The 26,289-nt window shown below is 36.3% G+C and overlaps 1 protein-coding gene across 1 annotated transcript in view; it reads left to right on the top strand.

The window, feature by feature from the left end:
* The window catches only part of LOC105051152 (protein transport protein SEC24 C), a 31,047-nt gene extending 5,883 nt beyond the window's left edge, over window positions 1-25,164 (top strand). Inside the window, exons 5-24 of the mRNA XM_010931464.4 lie at window positions 625-736; window positions 1,256-1,383; window positions 2,613-2,732; window positions 9,742-9,822; window positions 10,663-10,740; window positions 10,849-10,941; window positions 12,552-12,606; window positions 15,987-16,063; window positions 16,526-16,597; window positions 16,681-16,764; window positions 17,088-17,207; window positions 17,312-17,380; window positions 18,810-18,887; window positions 19,078-19,216; window positions 19,288-19,452; window positions 21,525-21,670; window positions 21,768-21,947; window positions 24,271-24,359; window positions 24,442-24,473; window positions 24,692-25,164. Coding sequence (XP_010929766.3) covers window positions 625-736; window positions 1,256-1,383; window positions 2,613-2,732; window positions 9,742-9,822; window positions 10,663-10,740; window positions 10,849-10,941; window positions 12,552-12,606; window positions 15,987-16,063; window positions 16,526-16,597; window positions 16,681-16,764; window positions 17,088-17,207; window positions 17,312-17,380; window positions 18,810-18,887; window positions 19,078-19,216; window positions 19,288-19,452; window positions 21,525-21,670; window positions 21,768-21,947; window positions 24,271-24,359; window positions 24,442-24,473; window positions 24,692-24,798 — 2,025 coding nt within the window. The 3' untranslated portion in view covers window positions 24,799-25,164. The remainder of the gene's footprint in view (window positions 1-624; window positions 737-1,255; window positions 1,384-2,612; window positions 2,733-9,741; window positions 9,823-10,662; window positions 10,741-10,848; window positions 10,942-12,551; window positions 12,607-15,986; window positions 16,064-16,525; window positions 16,598-16,680; window positions 16,765-17,087; window positions 17,208-17,311; window positions 17,381-18,809; window positions 18,888-19,077; window positions 19,217-19,287; window positions 19,453-21,524; window positions 21,671-21,767; window positions 21,948-24,270; window positions 24,360-24,441; window positions 24,474-24,691) is intronic.
* Window positions 25,165-26,289: the final 1,125 nt, after the last annotated feature.

Raw genomic sequence — 26,289 nt, 5'->3', positions numbered from 1 at the left:
CCTGGTCATCAAATAATCAATAAGTCGAAGCATAATAGGTTCCTTGCCTACCATCAACTACCATTATCTGCTCATGAGCTTCTTGTTTTTCTTTCTTTGCTTTCTTTTTGTTCCCCCCTTTCCTCCTTTCTTATGAAGCCAGTACATAAGTTGAATACCACCGAGCAAATATAACACATGAACATCACTGTCAAACAAGTTTGGAATGGAAAGTTATCTTTACCCCCCACTTAATAAGAACGTAGATACACCACAAAACCAAATGCAAAAAAGCAAACTCAAAATGTTCCACTATATTTAGAATGTTAGTACAATACCTGTGTAACGTTAGAGTGGCAGGTCATCTTGTTATGCAATGTGAGTTCAATTTTAAGGACACTGGATACGTATATTACGTTTTTCATGAAATATGCTAGATGGACATCAAATGCTATTGTACATCAGTAATTGCTATCGATAATGACTGTTCCCTTGTATTGATGGATTGAAAGATGATAATTATGAGCTTAAATTATGAAGTTCACTTTCTAATTTCTGGGTATGTAAGTTCTTTGCTTTAATATTCTTCTGGAATGCTCTTTAATCATGTTTCTTAAGAACTTTCTTTTTCAAATTTTTGAAAAGGTTGTGGACTTTGGGGAGAGTGGACCTCTTCGATGTTCTCGCTGCAAAGGATATATAAATCCTTTCATGAGATTTGGTGATCAAGGACGACATTTCATTTGCAATCTATGTGGTAAGCATCATAGATGACATTCAGTAGTCATGCTTCATTGTGTTGCTTGATGTTTTTGCAATTTGGTGCTCATTAATATAACAAGATTATCACCTGTTCACTTTATCTTATAGTTTTTCATTACCTATGCTTTCTAACTTTTTGCCCCTAGAAGTTTATATCAAGTTTGCTTGTACTTTTATGGCTTTAACCAGTATGCTCATCCTTAGGAAGGATGGCAAACTAAGTTCCTTGTAACCATGAGAAAAAGAACTTCCTCTTTCAGAATTATCGCACTTCATATCCCTCTATTTTTTAGAGGAAATTACTTCGATGCCAGATTTCTTTATCTTTTTGATGCAATTTATGCTTTTCTTTTTTGAGTTTTAACAGATACATTTGTCTTTTCATGGCGCTTCCATGTAGCTTTATAATGATGATTATTATTATTATGATGATGATGATGATGATGCGGATGCACTGTTTCTCTTCCCCTTTTCTGGAAGACTATGAATTGTTAATGAAGCACTCTTTCGGCAGGATTTAGCAATGAGACTCCTCGGGATTACTACTGTAATCTAGGGCCAGATGGTAGGCGGCGTGATGCTGATGAAAGACCTGAACTCTGTAGAGGAACAGTGGAATTTGTTGCTACTAAGGAATACATGGTCCGTTTACTTGTCTTTTGCTTCCAAGTTTTTCATTTGTCTTGTTTTAGTTCTCTCTTGTGCTGTGTTACATTGTACTTTTGCTGTTTGCTATTGCTTGCCTTAGTTTCAAAGATATTAATATAAGGGGTTTTTGTGTCAATAACAGAGCTCACTAATGCAACAGAGGAATACTATATAGTGGGCTTTTAGTAACTAGTAGTGTTCTTTATTTTTCATGCCTCTCTGTGTTTAATGTGATGGTTTCACTATTTGCTTTCAAAGATTTTGTCCATGGTGGTATGTATTTTTTTGGGCTTAAATACATATTATTCGTTAAAATACGATATACATTCATGCATACATGTATACTTGCATGCATGTATGCACATATGCATACATACATACAAAGCTTACACATGGAAGCTTACTTTCTTTTTTCTGCTTTTGTCCTAATGCTTTTTCTTAAACATCTTTATGCATATGTGTACATGTTCTTGCCTATGCCTTTGTTGGTGCATGCTGCAAGTTTCTTTGCATGGACATGACATTTAGTTTTCACAGTACACACACAAGTATTAATTGCAGCTTTTTCGATGCTTAGTCTGGAATTGATCATGTGATGCTGAAAACAAATTGAGCTGTGACCAACAGATCCTCCATTCTTCAAGCATGCATGTGCTATAGGGACAGAAGGCAATATTCTCATGTTTGCACACAATAATGATTGCAAGCAAGGTTTTACGTCCTGATGGGATGGTGGCATCCCAGCCATCTCATCCCGTTCCTATGAGAAAATAGGATTGAGATGGGTTCGGGACTTTGAAACCCATCCATGTGGGGAGAGAAGAAGAAAGAGGGAAAAAAAGAAAGGAAGGAAAGACGAAGAAAAAAAAAGCGAAAGAAAAGAAGAAGGAAAATGGAAAAAAAAAAGAAGGGGAGAAGAAAAGGAAAGAAAAAATAAAGGAAAGAAAGGAAGGTAGAAAAAAGAAGGAAAAGAAGGGAAAAAAAGAAAAAAAGGAAAGAAAGGAAAGAAGGAAACAAATAAAGGATATCTATCGGGATGTATGATTAGGATTGTTGTTGGGACAGGAATTTAAAACCTTGATTGTGACCTTTTACATTTGTGTGTGTTGGGTTCAGTCTTGCGATCTTTTGGGTTTAGCATATATGACTGAGCTATGTGCTACAAAACTGTTCTGTTGTTTTATGATTAAACTGAATTTTGTTGCATGTTTGTTTGGTTTCAGGTCCGTGATCCAATGCCTGCTGTGTTTTTCTTCATCATTGATGTCACAATGAATGCTATACAGACTGGTGCAACTGCAGCAGCTTGTACTGCAATCAGCCAGGCCCTTGCAGATCTCCCCGTAAGTCCCATTTCACTGTGTTTATCAATGAATGCTTGGCTTAACTGCATGGATACAGCTCTTTTCCACCATGAAGCAGCGTCAGGGCAATTAAGTGATCCAGTCAAAAATAAAAACTTCTGTAGCTTGTCAGGATTTACCTAGATATTCTTTAGGAAACCTGGATATCTGCTTCTTAACTTCTGTGTGGAAGTAAAGCTTTTAACATACATAGGTTGTCACTGGTAGTTCTGGAATCTAGACATGCTAGTGACAATAGCTTATATAGCTATTCTGTTAGTTTACTTTTAATGGAAAGAAAAAAGGACATCTTGATCAATCACTATTGAGAAATTGTCTTTAGGCTTTTCCAGGCCTTTCAAATAAAGCTATGATGTACTGGTCCTTTCAGTGTTATGTTACTCCTAGTGCATTCCATCTGTCTTATAACCTCTCTTCCCTCATGTTTGCAACAAATATGAGTACATGGCAAGTGAAATGAAAAACATATGGAGCCTCTTTCAGGAAAGGAAAGAAAAAACCAGGGAAGGCTCGAGTTTCATGACGAAATAATTTTATGACATTTTATAAAGCAGCTTTCTGTTTGAAAGGAAAGGTGGACAATTGTGAAAGCTACTTATTTTGGTATCACATTTGTTGTTGATAAAATAAGTTACGTGAGTTTGCCTCTTAGACCTTCTACCAAACATTAAAGGGTTCATTCTTCACTCTTTTTCCACACACCCATACTAGTATTCGAAAGGGACCACTTCTGGATGAAAGGAACAATGAAGCTATCAAGAAAGGTAAAAGCAATAAATAACTAAAGATATATAATTCATCCCCACAGGACAAGAAAATATGAAAAGACATTCCACTGCTAATTAGGCTGGTGTGACTTGAGGTGGTCATGATGTTTTATAATACTATCGCCCCCCTAGAAGATAAAGATGGGAGATGATGGATGCACTTTCTTGGTTTTGCACTTGAAGTTGATGTAAGAAAACCTATTGTTATCGCCCCACCCCCAAAACCAACCAACTAAACATATACCACACTGCAAATAAATTTTACTTCAAACTCTTTGCCTATATACTATGATTATGTTATCGTTTCACTTGCTCCAAATGACAAATATATTGCAAGGATGCTCTATGTTTAGAGCCTAATTAATTCAAAGCTTTCTGTCTCGAGTGCAATTTTTTCCTCGGACTCTCAGTTAAGGTTATGAATAATTGACCAGGCCGTATAATGTATTACCTTCATTCTTGTAGGCAATAAAGTTTTTTTCGAACTTCAATTGGGTAATTCACGTGGACTGGGTTTAAAAAATATGTACTTCTAAACAATTGGCAAAGTTGTGTTCAGATGGCATGTGGTGTGCATACATACAGATAGTGACTAGAGGTCTGTTGATTCAGTGACAAATGAAAGGTTATCTTCTAGATGTTTAAATATTTAAAATCTGATCGAAAATCAGATCCTAAGAATGGAGAAAGAAAAAAGAAAGAGGAGGAACTGCTAAATCTACAACTTTACCAATTGATCTTCAATTTAAACTTAATTTTATGGATGGAGTTCAATAAACTAAAATATAAGGAGGGGAAAAAAAGGAAATTTGACTAATTATTTCATGACATGTATTGATAACCAAGAAAGTATGATCTTGTCCTTTCCTCCTTTTGTTATAGGCCTTTTGATCCAATTAGGTGCCCCAAAAAAAGGGACTTCATAGTTCTTATAGATTGTAAATGATGCAGGACCTACAGTGTGGGGAAAACTAAAGTGATATCACAAAAGATTTAAAGTGGTCAGCTACATACTTCCTCCACTTAAACTGGGCATTTTTTGAGTCCTTAAAGACAAACTATTTTGAGTCCTTAAAGACACAAACTACTAAAAACTTTTTCTTCCATCTTTAAGGTGTGCACATTTTTCTTTATTTCTTTCTTTTTTCTAGCTGTCTTGATATGTCTCTTTTTATCACCACAAAGATTTCTTCATTCCTTTTGATGTCTAGAAGACATTGTTTGGTTTGTGTTGAGCATGTCCTTTCGCCTCTTTTTCTTTTTGCACTTATTTTCCTTCATGAGATCTGAGATTTGTTGCTCATTGTCTTTCAGTAAAATTGAAATGTTCTTTAGAATGGATGTACTATGGGTGTCAAATGTCCAGGTGTCTAGATAGATTAATTCAATGGGAGTGGCATCAAGGAAGCGGACTTAAGGATACATCTATAATAAACAGATGTGTTCATAATTAAGTATCTAATTAATAACCTGTGAGGCTGACTACTACATAATTTGATAAAAGCTACTAGCTCTTCTGTTGATGTTGTTTTAAGCACAATATATATATATATATAATATATATATATATATGTATGTATGTATAGAAGTGCCAAAGTTGAAATGTAATAATGAAAATCATTTGGTTCTTAGATTTAAAGTGTGAATGGGTGTTATGAAGTGTCCAAGTTTTTGACAAATCAAGAAGCTAGATTTGTGAGTGTCCAAGCAACATTGGTCTTCCAACATGTACCTTTATACTCTGTTCTCATAAATAAATTTTTGCCAATAGAAAAATTAACTAACAACCATATTTGACTCTTACCTTGTGGAGCCCAGGGTTTCTTTTGTACCTTTAGTGAAATGCTTCACTTATTTATTATTGTCAATGATGAGAAAGGCTATCCTGCTACCATATCTACATCAAAAAACATGGTCATGTAGCCAATCAGGCTAACTGATTTTTGGAACGTACTTCTCTCTTGGATAAATGAACCAAAGCTTTAAGAGGTCTTGATGTTCAACTTACATGATATCATTTTATTTTCATTTTCATAAAATATATTTTGTTGTGCCATATCTTCTTCCTCAAAGCCATTTTCCCCTTCGTGCATGATGTTAAGAAACTTGATTTGAATACAATCTAGGAACAATTTCTGCACTCAAGTCAAATGATTTCGTGCTTGTACAATCGTTGGCATTTTGTTGTCCACACTTCTAGAAGAGACACAAATGTTAATTGGAAGTGCTGTTTCATGAGCATGATTGCTTAGCAGGGGCAGGGCCAGCAATTTTATCTTGGGGACCCTACATAATGTGTTACCAAAATAAAAAAAAAAGTTTGCTCAACAAGATGTTAAGTTTTTGTTGGCAAATGAATTTAGAAATATAAAAATATAGAATGAATATTTTGAGTTTTGTTGGCATTTGTAAAAGAAATTGTATTATTGTTATTTGGGGCTTAGAAACTTTAGCAATGATTAACATGTTAAATTATGGTTCTTATGGCGATACAATTTTTTGTAGACAAGAAAAAAAGATTACTATGCTACGAAGACCGTAAAAAACAGAGAATCCCCTCTCTACTACAAAGCAAATAAAAAGAATGCCCAACCCTCTTAAAACTAAGATAAGGAAAAGGGAAAAAAAAAATGAACATGCCTGCTGTCAATATTGTTTTGGAATGTGAAATTCAAAGGGGACTGCATTTTTTCTTGCTTTCTTCAACAAGAAAAATGACTTTTGTGTTCTATTACAACTTACAAACAGGCGGGGGAATGTACGTAAATGACATGAAATGTCCTTCACACAATTCTCTTCTTAGTCAATGCCCATATGGTAAGCTGTCTCCACTGAACCACTCTCCACCTTTCTCTCACTCTTCGTTAAGGGACTGTGTGGATGCGTAGTGGGAAGAGCTTGCTAAGGTGGAGAGTGGTTTTCCTCTTGATTGGCAAACTTACTTCTCCCAATCACTAAATTTTAGGGATCGCATAATTCACATTTCCGGTGGAATCTGTTGTCTTGAGAATTCATGGATTGCAGGCCTTTGGCAGCCTCCTTCAACCAATGTGCCTGTTTTTCCTCTCATTCCCTTGAGATGAAGAGAAGCCATCTTAAGATATCACCATATGAGAAATTCTGGTATCTAAGAAGGCCCTAAATGACATACACAATCCAATGGCTTCTACACTCCATCACCAACTCTCTCTCTCTCCCCTTTCTCTCTCTTTGTCATCCTATTGATAATTGAGTTGGTTACTTTTTCCAACATGATTTTAGTAGAACCCAGCTTTTCATGTACTCTTTGCTTAGAAGAGGGATGGGGCAAATTACAACTTAATGAGTCTTTGGTTACAATGAGGGGCCCAACTTATAGAAAGTAAATCATAAGGGTCCAGAACATTGCTAGTGTTTTTCTATGTTTAAAAGAGGCTGTCTTGTGTGAGCACATTTTAGGCTCTGCCCTTGTTGCTTAGGAGGCTTGACATGGAAGATTGTCCCTTCTGTGCTCTACCAACTGATGTACAGCATGTGCTAGACTGGCTCCTCAATTCACTTTTCGTTGCCCTAAATGTTTTCTAAAAATTTCTGTTTGTGTTTGCATGGAGAAGCATGGTGTCTGAACCTATAAAATTAACATCTATGGTCTAGTTGACCATATAGACCATGATCCATATGGGGAATATAGAAGCTGGATTTTGACTATTCTGATTCAGATTGGTTTTAACCAAGTAATTATCCTGGTTTGCTTTTTTGACTAAGTTCTGTATTGAGAACAAGCTGAAGTCATCTCCTTAGTTTATGCTGCTAAGAGAATCTTGCATCAAGTTGATGTGGTTTATGTAGTTTACTGCATCATAATCTTTGAGAAAGAATTTCTCTCAGAAGACCTTTATCTTTAGTCATGAAAATTTTGCATCATTTTTTTTTTTTTTTTGTGTGTATTTGCTTCTTCTTCTTCTTGAAGCATATGTTCTAGCTTTTCCCTCTGGAGCATGATGCAGCCAAACAAGTACTTTTTGACAATTCCCGCAATAAAAAGTTCCTTGATTTGGAATTTTCTGTTTAAGTTTAGAATATCAAACTTCAAATTGTATTCTTGCTCTTTGTATTGTTGGGCTCTAACTTTAATTGCACACATTATGTCTAAAGAATTCATTATCAGATTTTTCTTGTGAAGTGCCATGGTATGGAAAATGAACTTACTATTGGTTCTTTGAATTCATTGGTGTCAATCTCCTGTTGTTTTTTTTTTTTTACAAGATTGCATAGGTGATCCAGCTCTTCTCTGGTTAAACTCAGTTTTCATCCTTTGGTCTTATTGTCATGATCCAACTATTTTGATTCATTGTACCACCGGGTGCTACCAATGCAATGATAAAATCTGCTCAAGATAGAACTAGAACATTGGATAGTGGTTTGATAATCCATGTGAAAAAAATTGTTTAGGAAAAATCAGGAGTAATGTTAGTGTTTGTGGTAGTTCAATAATCCACGTGGAAAAAATGTTTAAGAAAAATCAAGTATAGCTTGCTTGGTTGTTGGGCATGATCCTTTAAATGAAAAGACCTGATGCAGAGAATTGTTTTGCAGGGAATTAGTTCATCGATCTGAGAGTTTGGTTAGGACTAGGACTTCTCAGAGTTTCTGAGATCTTCTTTTCCTTTATTCTCCTTCATATTTGGCAGTCATAACATACTGTAGGTGTTAAGGATCAGTTGATCAGATTGGTGTTTTCTATAAGCAGTTAGTCTTTGCTGCTTTGGAAAATCACAACAATGCCGCAGATAAGTGGCTAAGCAATTAAAGGACTCCCTCATTGATGAAACAACCAATCAAAACCTTGACAAAGTTGAAATAAGGATCATAACCATGCTACACTCATTCCTCTCATGGAACAAAAGCCCTACTACCTCTTAACTCTTAACCATTAGTACTTTTTAGGCACTGTGGGCCCTTTCCTGTCACTGGTTATATCAGAAAAGGTACTAGATTCCCTGCCATTATCCACTTATATTGTTGTCAGTATTGTGACAAGTCATGATTTTGTCATCTCTCAAAACTATTGTCATGAGTATCTGACTTTACAACGTCATTGTCAAAATCATGGCTGATGCTTTTTCTTAAAGAAATATGATAATCACCATATAACTGTATGGTGAATAGAGAGGTAAAATGGCTGTCTAATTCCTGGATTGTCTACCTGTTGGTCCTGATACTTTAACCCGCTTACCAAATACTTAAGCTCTCTGGGATATTTCTCATATATCAGAAGTTGTGGGCAGCTAACTTGTTGAGCATGAAGGTTTTAGTTTCCATATAATAATCCTAGAACTAGAGTCATACACTTCTTAACACAGCTTATGAGCTTTTGCTAATAGAAGGGAATCTTGTAGTTTGATGTGCCAGTTTTCTCAATTAATTACTTACCATTAGAAAATGTTTCAATTAATTACTGTGCATTAAAAGGTGTGCAACTGCCCCTAGTCTCGATGTTAGACTAATTTGCTTGAAAAGCATGACGTTGCATTATTGTATCCAGTAATTAACACTGGCTCATTATTGTTGTTATGTGATGCAGGTAGACTATTTTGCTAATGTTAGCTTCATTTTTAGTGTTATAGTTTTGTTGTTATCATGCCAATGTGGTCATGCTAACATTATGATGAGATCAACAATGACATCAGCATAAGCAAGGATATAAGTCCTGGTGGAATGGCAGTATGTCCTACAATCCCAAGTGTCAGGATGGGATAAGGCAGGACAGGGACTGGGAAAAGACAAGACATCCACCATCCAGAGTGGTGCATCCCATGGATGGTGGTGCATCCCATTCCATGGAAAAACTCGGATGGCCCCATCCAATGGGATTTGAATCATGGAACAGATATATTAATAAAAAGTTAATTATGGGTTTTAGTTTCTACTTGGCAGTTTTTAAATCATTCTTTGTCATCTTAACTAGTAACGACTTGCCACATCAGCTGGATCACTTTGACCACTGCTAGAATTATGTTTTGGAGATTGATGGAAGGAATCAACCTATAACATATATTTTCTATTTGCCTTTCTTTTCTAATAATTATTGTCTAATTAAATTTTTCATCAATGTTAATGTCTTGATACAAGCTTTAGTTTCCATTTGTATTCACCCATTATTTTGCATCTTGCAACTTTTATGAGCAAGAGAGACTGGAAGGTGTTCAAGTTATTTATTGAAATTTGTTGCCTCTTTGCAGGAAGGTCCTCGAACAATGGTGGGCATAGCGACCTTCGATTCATCTATTCATTTTTACAATCTTAAACGAGCATCACAGCAGGTAATGGAGATGTTTTTATCATGTCTTACAAGCATCTGAGAGCTGGCATGAACTTTTATTTTTGTAGAGCTATTAAGAATCACCTATTTCTCTTGTTATGTTGTCTTGCATCCATGGAAATTTGAGTTCAGTCAACCCTTCCATGGGAGTTGTGCAGTTTACATGTTACACTCAGGCCTGACCAGTAAGATGAACAAAATATGCTACCCACAGAACACAAATGTTGAATAAAATATGCTACCCACATAACACAAATATCTACAGAATGTTTCAGTAGAAAGGACCTGCTGGGGACAAAAATTGAGTGGTAAAAACCTCAAGAAGGATGATATCATGTTTACGAAGTAAACCTTGGGAATTGAGTTCAAATGTTTGTATCCTGGTCGGTTCATGTGCAAGTTTTTATGTCAATATTTACCTTATGTTTTTACTAAAAATTAAAATTTGGCTGGGCTCGTGTGCCTTGAGTCATCTAGTAGATACAGCATGTGCACTGTATTCTTTGGCAAGGTCTGTATTGTTTGAGGAAACATTTTTCTAGACTAAATTCTGGATTAAATGTCTCATAAAATATGAAAAGATTATTTGCTAGGTACATATTCAAGTCTAGATTGTCTATGCACTGTTAAACATTGTCATGTTGCACGCATATCATCATTTTGATGCTTATCCAATAGCAGACAAGCATTGTGGAAAAGCTACAAAGAAATCTCTCAGCATTTCTTCACTTACAAAGTCTCTGAGGATATGGAGTTAGATACATTTGCACAGGATGCTATTGATACTAATGGATTGCATGAAATGATTCTTTTATTTTATTAATTCTTACTACATTTGCAGCCTTTGATGCTCATTGTTCCTGACGTACAAGATGTTTATACACCCCTTCATACCGACCTGATTGTTCAACTTACTGAGGTTTGGATTGCTTTTTTTTTTTTTAAAACTCTGACTTGTACTTGCATTCCTCTGTCAGCAAAGTTTTTCATGCTTAGAGAACTTTCTTGTTTTATTCTGAGGATTTAGTGCCGTCAAAATTTGGAGCAATTGCTGGATAGCATCCCGAACATGTTTGAAAATAACAGAGTCGCTGATTCTGCTTTTGGTGCAGCTATCAAGGTATGCATTTTGTTAAGGTTGTTCACCATCCTGACTATGCTTGTTCCTCTTTCTTTCATATTTTAATTTCTAAGAGCTATTTACATGGGGATCTGAACTCTCTGATGCTGTATAGTTATAAGATACTGAAGCTTTACACTTTTCTGTAGTACTAGGGGCATTGGCTGTGGAATAAGAGTGGGGTTATTCTTCCAAATGGGGGATATCCTCGCATAACACCAAAAAGGATCATGGAAAGGGGCTTGTAACATGTGAGGGTATAAGTGGGCCTGCAGAATATACATCTATTCCACCAAAATGGTTGAACAGACTTCTATCACGGAATAGGCTTACCCTTATTCCCTTCTTCGATTACCATTTGCCTATATTCAAAAAAGTGAGAGGGCAATCTCGTTTTTGTGATAAAAATCCTTACTATCTTGAAGTTCAATGTGTATTAATGCCCCTTATTTCCCGCACTTATCCATCCTATCAGATGCCAAAAAGGTCGTATTCTGTCGTATAGGTCTCTTCCTTCAACAGTGGAAGGATATTCCTTCCAAAATATATTTTGCAGCCAAACAAGTCCTAAATTCAAATTAATTGGGTGATTAAGAGCTTTACTTAAAAAATTATAAATATATTTTTCAAGGTTTTCTATACCGTGCCGAACCGGCCGGTACACCCGTATCGCACCGGACCGGCAGGGAACCAGTACGATTCGGCCGGTAAATTCGGTACACGGGCGGTATGAAAGAAAAAAGGAGAGAAAGTGAAAGAGAGAGAGAGGAGGAGAGAGAGGGAGGTGGGAGCCGTCGGAGGCTGGCGGTGACCGGCTACGCCGCCGGAGGGCTTCCGAGTCCCGTATCGTCCGATAGGACTTTCAAAAGAGCGAGAGAGAGAGAGAGAGAGAGAGCGCTCGGAGGGGGGACGAGGGACCTACCGGACGGACGGCGCCTCCGTCGCGAGGGCCCCAGTGGCCGGCGAGTCGACGCCAACGGCCTGAGGGCGGTCGAGCGGGCGGAGCCCCTCTGCGACTCGTCCTCTTCTTCTTTTTCGAAACAAACGACTGTCTGTTTTGATTTTTTATTTTTTTTGGTTTTAAAATTATGAAGTCGGCAACCTAGTTGCCGACTTAAGGGATTTTTTTAAAAAAAATACAAAAATCGTGAAGCCGGCAAACTATTTGCCGACTTCACTTAAAACTAGGTTTTTTAAAAAAAATTGCGAAACAGGGGCGACGCCCCTGTTTTACACCTGCGGCGCCGCGCGCGTGGATTGCGCCCTCCGGCGACCACGGCAGTCAGCCGGAGGCCATCCGGCGGCCCCGCCGACTCCTTTCCCTCTCTTTTTCTTTCTTCCTCTTTCTCTCTCTCTATTTCTCTCTCTCTCTTTTTTTCTTCCGATTCGGGTCCGCTTGCCTTCGTCGGTTCGGTACGGCACAAAACCGTATCGATTTGTACCGTCGGCCGGCCGATACGGCCGGCGGTACCGGTTCAGCATACCTTGGTATTTTCATATATACATATGTGGAGTGATGCTCAATCCTTAGTGTCAGAATCCATAATGTTAGCTATTTTTCTCAAAGAAAAACAGACTAATCTTATATATTTATCTTCAATCCATTTCAGGCTGGGTTCCTGGCTATGAAACCCACAGGTGGAAAGCTTCTTGTGTTTCAATCAGGCAAGCCTCACAGTACATTTATTTTTATTTGGTACTAGAACAAAATCATGCATTTTTTGCTCATTATCTCAATCATCTGCACATCTTGTAGATTTAAAATTTTCTTGTCTCTCAGTTGGTTTTGGGTTCGGTTCTTGATTTAACAAAATATTTAAGTAGAACTGTAGGATGAATGCTTTTTAGAAGTTTTAAAATTCTTCTACTATAAGAACTGTCATATTTCATTTTTTCATAGAATGTTTGAGACTCTGGAAGTAGGAGTATTGATCACTACATGTCAGCATTTTTTAACTCCCAATTTGGTGATAGCATGGGGATCTCAGTTTGCTGGCTTTGCTTGAAAACTACTGCCATAGTTTACATGCATCTAGTTGAGCAAAAGCTTCCAGCATGTTGTATGCTGGTGTAGCAATAAATTGGCTAGAATTGGGCTTGATGTTACAAGCTTATGAACAGTTTTTTAACCGAAGCTCTGGCAGAAAAGGGGAAGAAACTTACAGGCTTATGAACAGTATATTAACCAAGCTCCGAGAAAAACCTCTTTGTCCCTATGGTTTCTGTTGCTGCCACTTTCCTGACCTAACTTCAGTTATGTTGATCAAATTTGCAATTTTTCTTGTGAAAATCAAGTTTTAGAAGAAAGAGAAAGAAAATAACTATTTCAGAATTGAATCCTCCTTCCCCTTCCCTGCCCAAGAAAAACAATGAGTCATCTCTTCCCATCTTCATTCTCGTTAGCACATAAAATTGTATGGCGGCTATGGCCCATGTGAGAAAGTCGATATGGATGCATATCGGCATCCAGATTAACTAATGGACTTCCAATTACCTGGTTGATTTGGTTATCTCCAACAAAGCTGGTGAAGTGCTGCATAAGATTAGATTTTTATGTGAAAAAAAAGTCTCTTAAATTTGAAGTGGCCTTTGGAAGAGCTGAATGATACGGTGAACAAGGATTAAAAGCTCCACAATGCTACTTTGGGTGTAAAGGCTGACATAAATATGTTGGGTATATAACATGCTTATAATGTTCTAACTTGTCCACATTAATATATTTTTGCTGTATTTGGTTACTAATGGTACTGTGCAGCATAATTTTATATCTGATAATTCTTTATAATTTATAATATCTTTATGATAGATAAGAAATTTAGAGATGCAGGTAAATAATCAGGTGAACCAAGTGCAAATACCATTCAGTTTATGAGAAAGAGGGAAGACCACGAAACTGTAAATGGTTCATTGCTGAAGCTAATGAACACTTTAAAGGTGGACATGATTTATCAGAATCTCACTTAAGTGTTAAAAATCGGTAAAATGCACAGGTTAACAACTAAACTGTCTTAGGCTTATAAAATACTAATAAAGGTTTAGAAATATCTTTGGAGACATGGGTTCTTGTTATTTACTAGCTAACCTAATGAAAACTCCAGGACAAGGAAAATGCAAATGGTTGGAGGTTTACTACTGCACTAGCTAATGGGGATATATATGATGTAGTTTGTGAATTAATTTTGTTAGAACAATTTAAATTGGGTTAGAGGGTGGTGGAACAATGACCAGGGGACATGCCAATTGGTTTTATTGCAGGAAGCTTACATCAATGTTTAAAATAAAGGCTGCCAATGACCAGGGGACATGCCAATTGGTTTTATTGCAGGAAGCTTACATCAATGTTTAAAATAAAGGCTGAAATAGTGGTTTTTCACTAATGTGATTATTATTATTATTATTATTATTATTATTATTATTATATAAGTATTATTATTATTATTAGTAATTTGAAAGCCACAGTAGTTAAGTCCTTTCATTTGTTATTTATGTATTAACTGATGTTCAAACATAGAAGGTTGGTTTGTTTATTTAATTTTTAGATGATGAAGTAGTGTTAGGGGGAGATGATCAAAGTTGGTTAGAGGTGGAAACCTTGGAGATAAGGGTTAGCAATTATGAAACCAATGTTTGAAAACTGGTCGATTCAGTTTGTACATCTTGGTATATACTGTGCAAAGTGCCAACCCTAAAACAAAACAGTGGGGTTTGTTTCAGGCAAATACCAACTGAACCACTTGAACTGACCCTGAATTGGGTGATTCAAGGATAGATCACGGTCACCTTGCTGCCAAGTCTGAATTCATGCCTAGACCGAGCGGTATCTGCTGCTAGGGAATAATTTCTCGTGGGGAGAAAGGCTTGTTCTCAATTTGTAGATTGAAACAAGCAAAGGGAAAAAGGTTTGTTCTCAATTTGTAGATTGAAATGGGCAAAGGGAGATTCTTGAAGCATCCAATGTCAATCATCACATGATTCAACCTTTAATGTTCGAATTATGGTGCTAGAACAACCATGTTTTTATTTGAATTTCAGACGAAGTAAAGAAATAGGAAATCGAGTTGTAAAGTGGATAACTTGAGAAATTTAATTCAAATTTGGGTAGAGATCAACCTCTTGTTAGATGTCGAACTAAATACAACAAAATGATTGCTAATTTAAGGATTCCCACCAGCTGTTAGTACAAGAAGAAGGGGAGAACATTGATTTGTTTATGCTCCTACGTAATTTTTTCTTAAGTGAAGTGTCTTTATGAAAAACCTGGATGCTATTTCTAATTGTTCATTATGTTATGAGTATGCACGTTATAGATCTTTATCGCAAATATGTTATATGCTCCAATTTATATGATCTTTTTTTTTTCTTTTTTGACAATTTGAATGTCATTGACTTCAGCGCACACAGAAGGTCATGCTTAGGACACTTAGATCAACACCCCTGCTTTATTTCTTACAAAAACATACCATTGAGACTGGAAAACATGATAGATTTTGGAGGGCACAAATGCCGTACCAAGGGTTTATTTGGGGGCTATCTATACATAACTATTGATATCTTCTGTCAGCATGATCCTTGATACAACACATGCGATACCCACCCTTGGTCAATATAGGTTTGATTCTTGATATTTCAAAGCTTTTATTGGGAAAAAAAGACTTTACTCCAAACTAAATGGTGCCCTATTATTATAGTTGAATTAGGGATGAAAATGTCAAATGGCAATTATTATAGTTTTGCACCCAAGTTTCATTATTTGCAAGTTGCAACTATTCATCTGCCCTTGCTGATACACTTTAAAATGAAACATGTATTATTATGGTACCTAAGGTGCTTCGTTGATTATAATTTTCAACCTTTTGGGACCAATTTAGGCAGATGGGCAGAAAATTGGGTGTCTGTATCTTTGTTTTGTATACATGTATGTAATCCGTAATGTGTATGGCCTCAACCTTTTTAGTTCATGGGTGTAAAGTTTGCTTCATCTCTTTTTTGGTTGTATTTTGTTATATTTAATAGAATAGCTTCTGATTATATTTTGTTCCTTGCAGTCTTGCCATCAGTTGGTATTGGGTCTCTTTCCTCCAGAGAAGCAGAAGGAAGAACAAATATTTCTTCAGGAGATAAGGTTTTACGATACATAGCTTCTAATATTCTTGTGCTCTTGATTGTCAGATTTCTTGTACATTTGCTTATACATTAATAATGGTATTTTGTGGATACTTATTAACTACGAGCTTCAAGGGACTCAGCCATTGCAAAAGATGCCAGAATCTGGAATCGTCGTGAACCCTTGATAGTTCTGACTCGAAAAAAAAAATTCATGACAGTTCAGCTATTCATTTTTAGAATGTCTTTAACTTTTTATCCATAAGCTGACTTGCAGTTAGATCAGTGTGGCTTGATTCTTAATTTTCCTGTCCTTAATATTCTTAATTTTACTGTGGCACTTTATGCTTCTAGTAGAAGTCTAAATGATAAAATTAACTTTCTGATTTGTTTGTAAGTTATTATAGGCCTAAATAGATTCCATCATAAATTCAAGTCTAAATGAAAGTTGAATAGGCAAACATTCTTCACTGGATTTCAGGAGGCCCATAAATTGCTTCAGCCAGCAGACAAGACTCTAAAGACAATGGCAATAGAGTTTGCTGAATATCAGGTGATTTTATACAAGTAACCGAGCTCAAGTTTGAAACGAATCTATCTTGGATGTAGGCAAAATAATAACATAACATTTTCCAGGTTTGTGTGGATATATTCCTTACGACCCAGACCTTTGTGGACATCGCTTCTATCTCTGTTGTTCCAAGAACTACTGGAGGACAGGTAGTCTTTCTTAGCTCTCGTGTTTTATCAAAAATTATGGCAAAGGGCACCGTTTTACCTGTTAATAAAATCAATGGAACTGAAACATTTTATATTTATGACATCTGTAGATATTCTTCTGGGTACAAATGAGTTAGGTGATAATTTTTTTTTTTTTAAACATCGAATGTGTTATGAATCAAAGATAACAAATTATAAATTTATTTTGAGGATGTACTGAAATGAAAGAATGAAGCCACATAATACCATGAATGTGGTGATAGGTGTTGTTTCAGATGTGGGTGCGTTTGAGAAGTAATTTATATTCTTTTTCCTTGTTGCAGGTTTATTATTACTACCCATTTTCTGCGCTTTCCGATACTGCTAAACTCTACAATGATCTTAGATGGAATATCAGTAGACCCCAAGGTTTTGAGGCTGTGATGCGCGTAAGATGCAGCCAGGTAAGTCTTATGAGAGATGTACTTGCTAGAATTAATGGTTATATTTTTAAACTAAACTTGCCTTGGGCCATGAATATTGTTTTCTCTATTTTACTTCTTCATAGGGCCTTCAAGTTCAGGAGTACTCTGGAAGTTTTTGCAAGCGCATTCCTACTGATATTGATCTTCCTGCGGTCGGTACTCTTATATTTTTTAAGCTGTTTTCTGACTTCGGAAATCATGCTGCTGTGAATTTATTTCACATTTTGAATTTCTTAACAAATCATTTGAAGGGTTGAATCGATTTTAAGTAGTCAGGTACGAGTAGATAACTGGCAAGATACCAGGACTAACCTACTATGTTATTGGCCACCAAAAACTATTCTTCTGTTGCTGTCATAAGATTTTAGAAATGATGGCTGAATTTATCCAGGCTCTTGTATGTTTTCATAAATAATTATGATTACATGAATGAGCATGTGAGCACTGATAAATCATGACTTTGTTTCTTAATAGCCGGAATCTTCTACCTAGGTTAATGCACCAATTCAGAATCTTCCCAGAATCTTTAACTCACACCTGCTTCCTAAGCCCTTCCCTACTAGAAGGTCTAAAATATCCACTTCCCAGCACCCACTTCCTCTTCTATTTTAGCAACATGACAAGATTGAATTGGAAGCTTCTCTCTGCTATATCATGTCATGCAATCACTCACACACGCATGCACACACGCACGCACGTATATGTATATATATAAAATCTTTGTTGTCCTTGCCCTTTTTGTATAATAGCATCAAGATATGGAAATCAATCACACCATGTTTTTTCCAATATGACAGTTTTTATTAAACTCATATACCTACACATCTTTGACTTATCTGTCAAGTCAACTAATATAAAGATAATATGCATATTTAACATAATACCTTGTTTATTAATTGGATTTTTGGTAAAGATAAAAGTAGAACTTCTGTTTAAATTGCGATTACAAAGTGAATAATTATTCGAAAAGGGGAAAATGATTGATGATTAGAATCGTGTCCTTAAAACTAAGCTACTTTTGTAAAGCTGCATTCTTGATCAAGAATTATAAATACTTTATTAATCTTGAAATATATGATGAATTCCTAATTTTACTGAATTGGATGTCCAAATACAGAGCAGGATCTGCTTTCACATACACTTCCATTCAACATTGCTAACCTATCCCTTTCACTTAGTTTTTACCAAAGTTTGCCATACCGGTCGATAACGGTGTGTAATGATCATATCATACCATACCGGTACCGACCGGTATACGGTTTGGGAGTGTACCAACACTCGGTATGCCAAATCGGATACTATGCCACATTCCGACACTATAATAGAACGGCAGCGGTACTATTGCATTTAACTCTTCTCTGATCGGTCCCATTTTGAATATTTCATTAAGACCGATCTTCTAATTTTTTCATTTATGGGGAAGTTTCGTCCTCCCTACTGATGTATCTGATTCAAACACTTTTTACAATGTCAGTTAGAATAGGATTTGCTAACACTGAATTGATATGACAAGACGTCTATTCTGCTTTATTGTTACATTGCATATTGATTTGCAGCCCTAAGAAAGCTTGTTTGACACAGATCGATTGCGACAAAACCATAATGGTCACTTTCAAACATGATGATAAGTTCCAGGAGGGTTCAGAATGTGCTTTCCAGGTATGATTAAAAACTTACGTGCAAAGATGAGCACTGCTGCTTTCACATCGTTCAACTCAGTTCTGTTGTGCCTTGTACAACCTAGCTTACACTTCATGTTTCAATTATTAACATTGTGTTTAACTTTTGATGGCAATATCATCTATTACTTTAGAGAGTTAATCTTGTTTACTATTGCTTCCTTGTCCAGTGTGCAGTTCTTTACACTACAGTGTATGGGCAAAGAAGAATTCGAATTATAAATCTCTCGCTTCCTTGCACCAGCATGCTTAGCAATCTGTTTCGTTCAGCTGATCTGGACACTCAGTTTGCCTGTTTTCTGAAGCAAGGTAAAATATTCTTAAGTATTGTTGTTTGCTCTTGCAGTAAATGACTTTTTTCATTGTTCTGCATCCTACAGCTGCAAATGGCATCCCAACTAGTCCTCTATCTCAAGTTCGGGATCAAATAACAAACCTCTGCATCAACATCTTACACTCCTATCGTAAATATTGTGCAACTGTATCATCATCCGGACAGCTAATTCTTCCGGAGGCTCTTAAGCTTTTGCCTCTATATACCCTAGGTATTTCCCCAGCCTGAGGTTAAAATGTTTCTGGTACATACTCTATGCTGCGCATGAAAGAACTTGTTTGCCTATCTTTAATAGTTGATATAATAGTTCAAGCATGAATATAATTATCATTATCAGTGTTACTTCGCATGAAATATCAATCAAGTTGTCAACTGAACTCTAATTTAAATTGTTCTTTGTTAAATTTACTGAGTTCATTATTGATTGTCTTGTTCATGAACCTGACATTATTAAATTTTCTTGGTTACGTTCATACACATCTATGCATGTTATGTAGGTGTGCACCAAGCCTTATCCCAATGATAAAGATTGGATTTGGAGAAGAACTGAAAATGGGGCACCCAGTCCACACCACTGGTCATTATCTGTAGAACGAAAAATGCCTACAAACCAAAAAAATCACATGCTTTGGTGGTCTTTAACCTATGCACCAAGTGGGTGCAAGAATGCATGCATATATGCATGTATACATATTATGCTGCTATGCATGTAATCAAGCCTTATCCAACAATAAAGTATGTCATAAATGCACTGGTGCACTGCCTGTGACCCATTGGCATGATATGTGCTTTATGGCATACGTTAGCATGGGCAAACACTAATGTTTGTAATCAGATTCTTGATTTGATTACCTGACCCTGTCAAGGTTTTGGCTTAAGCAAGACTTAAAGGAGGGTTGGCACTCATCTTGGAGGAGGGCAATGGAAAGGGGCTGATGGCATGGCAGATGAGGTTCATTGCAAGTGGAGTCTGGAGGCAAGTGGATGTGGTAGAGGTACACAAGAGTGGAGGGAGCTGACAATGGTTGAGGGACCTAGGGAGTCATAACATTGTTTCCAATGATGGTTTAGAGGGAGGATGGGGCAATTTTTGATTGCTTAATATAGTTTTATTTCACCCTTTAAATCCATAGAATATCTTAATTTTGAGTAATTTGACCCAAAAGAAAGGTATATGGAAGGAAGCTTATTGATTGTTTCTTTGTTGTAAGTGGTTGTGGAAAGAATCTATATAGAAGAAGCTTATTGAGCTGACAATGGTTGGGGGACCTAGGGAGTCATAACATTGTTTCCAATGATGATTTAGAGGGAGGATGGATGGGGCAATTTTTGATTGCTTAATATAGTTTTATTTCACCCTTTAAATCCATAGAATATCTTAATTTGAGTAATTTGACCCAAAAGCAAGGTATGTAGAAGAAGCTTATTGAATGTTTCTTTGTTTTAAGTGGTTGTAGAAAGAATCTATATTTTCAACAAGATAGGAGAGAGATTGAAAAAGGAAAAAAACCCTAGCTCTTAGTTCTGAAACAACAAAATCTCAATTTTCTTTACTCTTAAAAGTTGAAAAAAAATTTGATAAGATTTAAACCCTTGATGTTTTGAAAGTTTGCTAGTGATGATTTGGACATTGCATCAGTCAGAAACTAATTCATCTTAAAGAATGGAAATGCAATAGCTTTAGTTTGCAAAAAGATGACTTGTATCTGGATCTTAGAATTCGAGGATTATATGATCTACAGTCCATATCTCATTTTCCATACTGATCTTAATCTAGGGATCTGATCCAGATCACTGAGGTCCATTTAGGTCTGGATCATACCAGACTGTGGTTTGTAAGATCCTGACGACAATTTGTGATCAAGTACGCACTAGTGATGGATGTGACCAATGGTATGCAGTTGTTAGATGCTACCCAGGCAAAAGAAGAGGGGGTTGGGAGTGGTCAAAGAGAGGGTGTTGAGAGAAGATAAAATAGGTCAGGGTCGGTGGTTGAATTTGTGGAATATATTATATTATACATTTATGTGTGGTTTTACATGCTATTATAAATTAAATCTAAAAGATGATCTTCAATGTCATATTGGTACTGGTTACATTAGTGTTAGGTGTGTCAACATTCACTCTGATTTTGCTCGCTTGTTTCCTTGCGCAATATTGCCATTGTGACACTAAGCAATATTGCCGTTGTCAGACTAAATCAACCTTGTACATGTAGAATGACAGAAATGCTGTATACCTGCCTGCTAGTGACTTTGATTTTGTTACTTTGTTATGTTCCAGCTCTGGTCAAAAGCATTGGCTTGCGAAATGATGGGCGGTTGGATGACCGCTCCTACTGGGTCAGCCATGTTGCTTCACTTCCAATTTCGCTTGCTGTTCCTTTGGTGTATCCTAGGATGATATCTATTCATGACCTGGTTTCAAAGGTACTGATTAGTTAATATTCTGAAAAAAATCTGCAAACAATGTACTGTATTATTATAGTAAATCCATGTTTAAATTTGAGTTTTTCTGATGTGACAGGAGGATGACGGATCTCTTTTATCAGCTACAATCCCTTTATCCAGTGAGCATGTAAATGATGATGGAATTTATCTGATGGAAAATGGTGAGGATGCTGTAATTTATGTAGGAAACATGGTGAATCCAGATACTCTCCAACAATTATTTGGAGTTTCTTCTGCGGACGGAATTCCAACCCAGGCATGCGTCTAAACCTTCTGCGACTTAGTAGTTAAAGTCAACCTGTTTCAGTGTGGTCTTTGCATATACATATATAGCTGAACTTTGGAGCTTGTTCTCTGAATTTGGTCACTTTTGGTTATCTGATGCATCAAAATTTCAAAGAAATCCAATGAAAGCTCGAACAGCTCCTCCATCAATTCACATCTTGATCTACACTCAATGTAAACCCATAGATTAGGGGTTATACAGAGGCATCTCTTTTTAAAATATGGAAACTGTGATTCCATCCACCTCTCTCGCTTCCTATCCACCCCTATCCTCTTCTATCATACCATATCCAACTTTCTAGGTTTGGGTATTCTTCTGGAGGATCTATTTGGCATGCCAAACACCTGTGGAGTTGTTTTTCAGAAGACTGCATACAACGCATTAAAGACCTTAATAATGAATCAGGATTTATCAGTGTGTTAAACAGAATTTATTTACTGGATTTGCAATTTTGTATGGCCAATGAATCTTAAAATCCAGAATTATAAAAACAAGTTGTCTGTTTTAGTCTCTACCAGATGGTGGTCGACCTAAATCCTTAACATATGGTTATGGTTCTATCATATGCCTGTTATTGCATTCATGCAGCTGAGAATTGCTTTAATTGACTGAATGTTTGTTTTTAGTTGCCTTTGCATAATAAAGTCATTTTGATGGTAAAGTGGCAAGCCTGTAAGTGATTAAAAAGGAAATTCAGACTTGCAATACTTGGTAGTAATGCTGCTCCATAGCAACCATCTGAAGCAGCCAACTACCACCCAATATTATGGCCTGGTATCTTATTATTAAAGCCTCCTCTGTGGGTTTTGATTTAAGCTAGGGTCTATTGTAGAATTTGCATGTAGATTAAAATCAAACAGGAGCTCTCATTTTGGAAATTAAGTAAATATGCTTGAAGAACAAAGGAGTTTTTTATCTCTGGATGACTGAAGTATGTTAAATGATCACATCCTTCCTTCCGCAATTCATGATGGGATTCGATAATCTCTTTCTGATTGAGCTTGAAGGAAAATTTCATATGTGCCAGAGGTGTACAGCTAGGTAAGAAATATGGTAGGACATTTCGGATCATTTACCAGATTAGGCAAAGCAGTTTTAGCTCATGTATCCTCTGCATGCGTAATTCTTGGTAGCTTGATGCTGGGATAATCATTATGTTCATGAAGCTGGTGATTGCCGATATGCCTGCATCTAGGTGGGGAGGCTGGTTATTTTACCTTGTACAAGTGAATTTCTCAAGTTCGGTTGTCTGTGGATACTTCTGCTGTCGATACAATTGCAGTGTTTGGTGGTTTGGATTGCTGGTCACACCTGATCATTTCAAAGCATAGTTGCTTAACATTTTTACTATAGGATTTGTAAATTCTCTATTTATCTTCTTTCACCTTGAGACTGCTTGTACAGCTAAGGTGCATTCTCCTATGACCTGAACTTAGCAATTTTCCCGGAAGTTAACCATGACAAACCTATTTCAAAATATTTACTTTGGCTTCATTACTACCTGAGGTCATGAACATGCTTTTCCAGAGAATAATGAATTTTCTCTTTGGTCTTTCGGCATAATTGCTGCAATCAACATTGAGGCTAAAATACCATAGTGCCACCACGAATCGCAGGTTCCATTGTTTAACAACTGATGCCTTTGTGCTATGGTGTCAGTCATTTATGACTAGAAACTTTTTCTTTTTTGTAAGATGACTTGAATCTGAAGCCTTAATCAGGTATTTGGTTTTGCCAAATAAGAGACTTTTTTTTTCTTTTGTATGACCTCCTGATCTTCAAATTATGAATCCCTCAATTTTTCCTATCCGAAGCATGAAATTCAATAAGATAAAACATGCTGGTTTTATCACTATGGAATACTATGAACTTACGTTGATATGCACTTTAGTTATTTAAAAATGACCTAGCTTTGAATCTATGGGTGAACCCTCACTTTTTATTGTTTAGCTTTTATATGTGAAGTAGGTTTTTTGTATATGAATCCCTAAGCTTTGAGTGATATTTCCCTGAATGTTCAGTCTCTGAAATATTATTGGACAAATACTAAAAAATGTTATATGCATACAGCACACCATAGGCATTGAATTTGTTGAACAATTTCCTTGATAAATATGTTTATAAACAACTAATAAGTCCATCCAATTTTATTGAAAAAGAAGTGCATGCATCTGATATATTCCTTCATTATACTAGTAGATTCATATTGTAAAAGTTTAGAATCATCAGCCATGCTTCTCTTTTCCTGGTTCAACATGGGGTGTACTTCTGATTCATTTCATTGTCCTCGCAGCTGGTACTGCAGCAATTTGATAATGATCTTTCAAAGAAACTAAATGATGTTGTTAACGAGATTAGACGCCAGAGATGTTCATACTTGCGGTATGGCAAATATTCTGCTCTCTGTAATTTTAGCTTTCGGTAGTTAAAATAGCAACATTGACAATAAGAACTTTTGGTGCAGTTTTCGATTATGCAGAAAAGGAGATCCATCAGGTTGGTTAACAAACCCTTGCTTTCAGAAGTTTCTCCAATAGTAACGAGGCATAGATGTGTTTTTCTGTTCAATGTTTGCCAAAACATATTATTTGAAGTTATTCAAAGTTGTTTTATTTGTTGCACAATCTTTAGCAAAGTACACGATATCTTGCTGATTTATGTGCCGAGTAACTGCTGTTATTGCTAACACTTGCACTGGACTTCTAAATTTGCAGGTATGTTTTTCTTCTCATATATGGTTGAAGACAAGGCTCCTGGTGGCCTTTCCTATGTTGAGTTCCTTGTACATGTCCATCGGCAAATACAAACAAAAATGGCATGAGGCTTAAGACCTGTTCATCAAGTTTTGGTTGCTATGTGATCTTCATATGTGAAAGTTCCATCCAAATTGGAGATGGATAGAAGACGAGCATGAGATTATCCTGACAGATGCACATGCTTCGTGCTGTTGATGCCAACTGGTCCATTTAAATAGGAACAGGTGCGGGATTTTTGTGCTTGCAGTTTTTACAATTATTAGGACTTGGAGATAGGTGATACAAATGGTATAAAAACAGTTTGGTTGTTAACCTGAGGTCTCGTTTCTTTTTCTTGAGATTTGTTTTTGTTTCTTGTAAACTAAGAGGATGTATGCAATGGAAAGAAACGTTGGTGGCTTGGTAATAAATATGAGTTTGTTGTTTGATTATTATTTCATCTTGACTATCTATTTTCGTTACTCTGTTTTGGTGTAACAGTTTCGTGTGATGCTCTCGATGCATATTGAACTTTCCATCCATCATTTCTATGGTTTCATTTCCATTCAAGAATCTTTTATGATGTCCATGAAGTTAATTTTGAATGTCTTCAGATTTTTCATGGCAGGTAAACATATCAGAGGATAAAAATTATGTTTCTGATGACTTCCATGAACAATTTCACTATGGAAGAATCTTAATCTACAATGTTTTATTTCAGGCACAGGGAAAATGCTGCCAGTGCATATAACGTCTACTCAAACTGACAGAGACGAGAAATGATACAAAACAAACAATTGAATCTTGAAATCTATGATAAACGAAATAAAACATACCCCTAAAAGACCAAAGATTACCAGAGCAGTTGACCTATGGTAACCCAACTAGTTATATATGGCAGCTTTGGCAAGAGCTTAGAGCTGTACAACCACCAGTATAGCAAAAGCAGAAACATGGTCAAGGCTTGGGCTCTGACAGTTTTAAGATGGTAATGATGCTCCATTTCCATGCAGAATCACAAATACTTGACATAATAACACAAAAAGAAATATATCTGCCGTTGTCCACACCATTCAGCCATTAAGGATGATCCTCGATGTTATAGGATGGACACTAAAATTCTGAGTAACAGCTGAATAATACTGTTAAAGATTGTAAAATTTACATACTGATCATACCACTAATATGTTACTATGATAATCTGTGAATATATTGTTGATTCCACCAAATTTATATCTTTATAGTAAAATAGCTTATCTTGCAATCATCAAGTAATATTGTTCTATTATTTCCTGCAAAATCCTCTAAAAATTCTGAACACTTAAGATTCTAGCATAAGTAGAACTGTTTGGACACTTATCCGCAAAGCATGCAAACAATGACTTATTAGAAGAGGTTCTTGATGCTCCATTCACTGTAACTGACAAGCTGTGTCTACACATACTAGTTTGCTGACGAATAACTTGGGATTTAATAGTTAGATTTTTTTTTGTGAAGTAGTCCTGGATAAAGCCGGTCTCAACAACACATGCCAAATTCCGGCTGGTAGCAGGGATACCACTGGAGTAAAGAAAGTT

Source organism: Elaeis guineensis, chromosome 9 (genome assembly GCF_000442705.2).
Source record: "Elaeis guineensis isolate ETL-2024a chromosome 9, EG11, whole genome shotgun sequence".
In the NCBI taxonomy this organism is placed as follows: domain Eukaryota; kingdom Viridiplantae; phylum Streptophyta; class Magnoliopsida; order Arecales; family Arecaceae; genus Elaeis; species Elaeis guineensis.
This window is presented reverse-complemented; position numbering and strand designations above follow the sequence as displayed.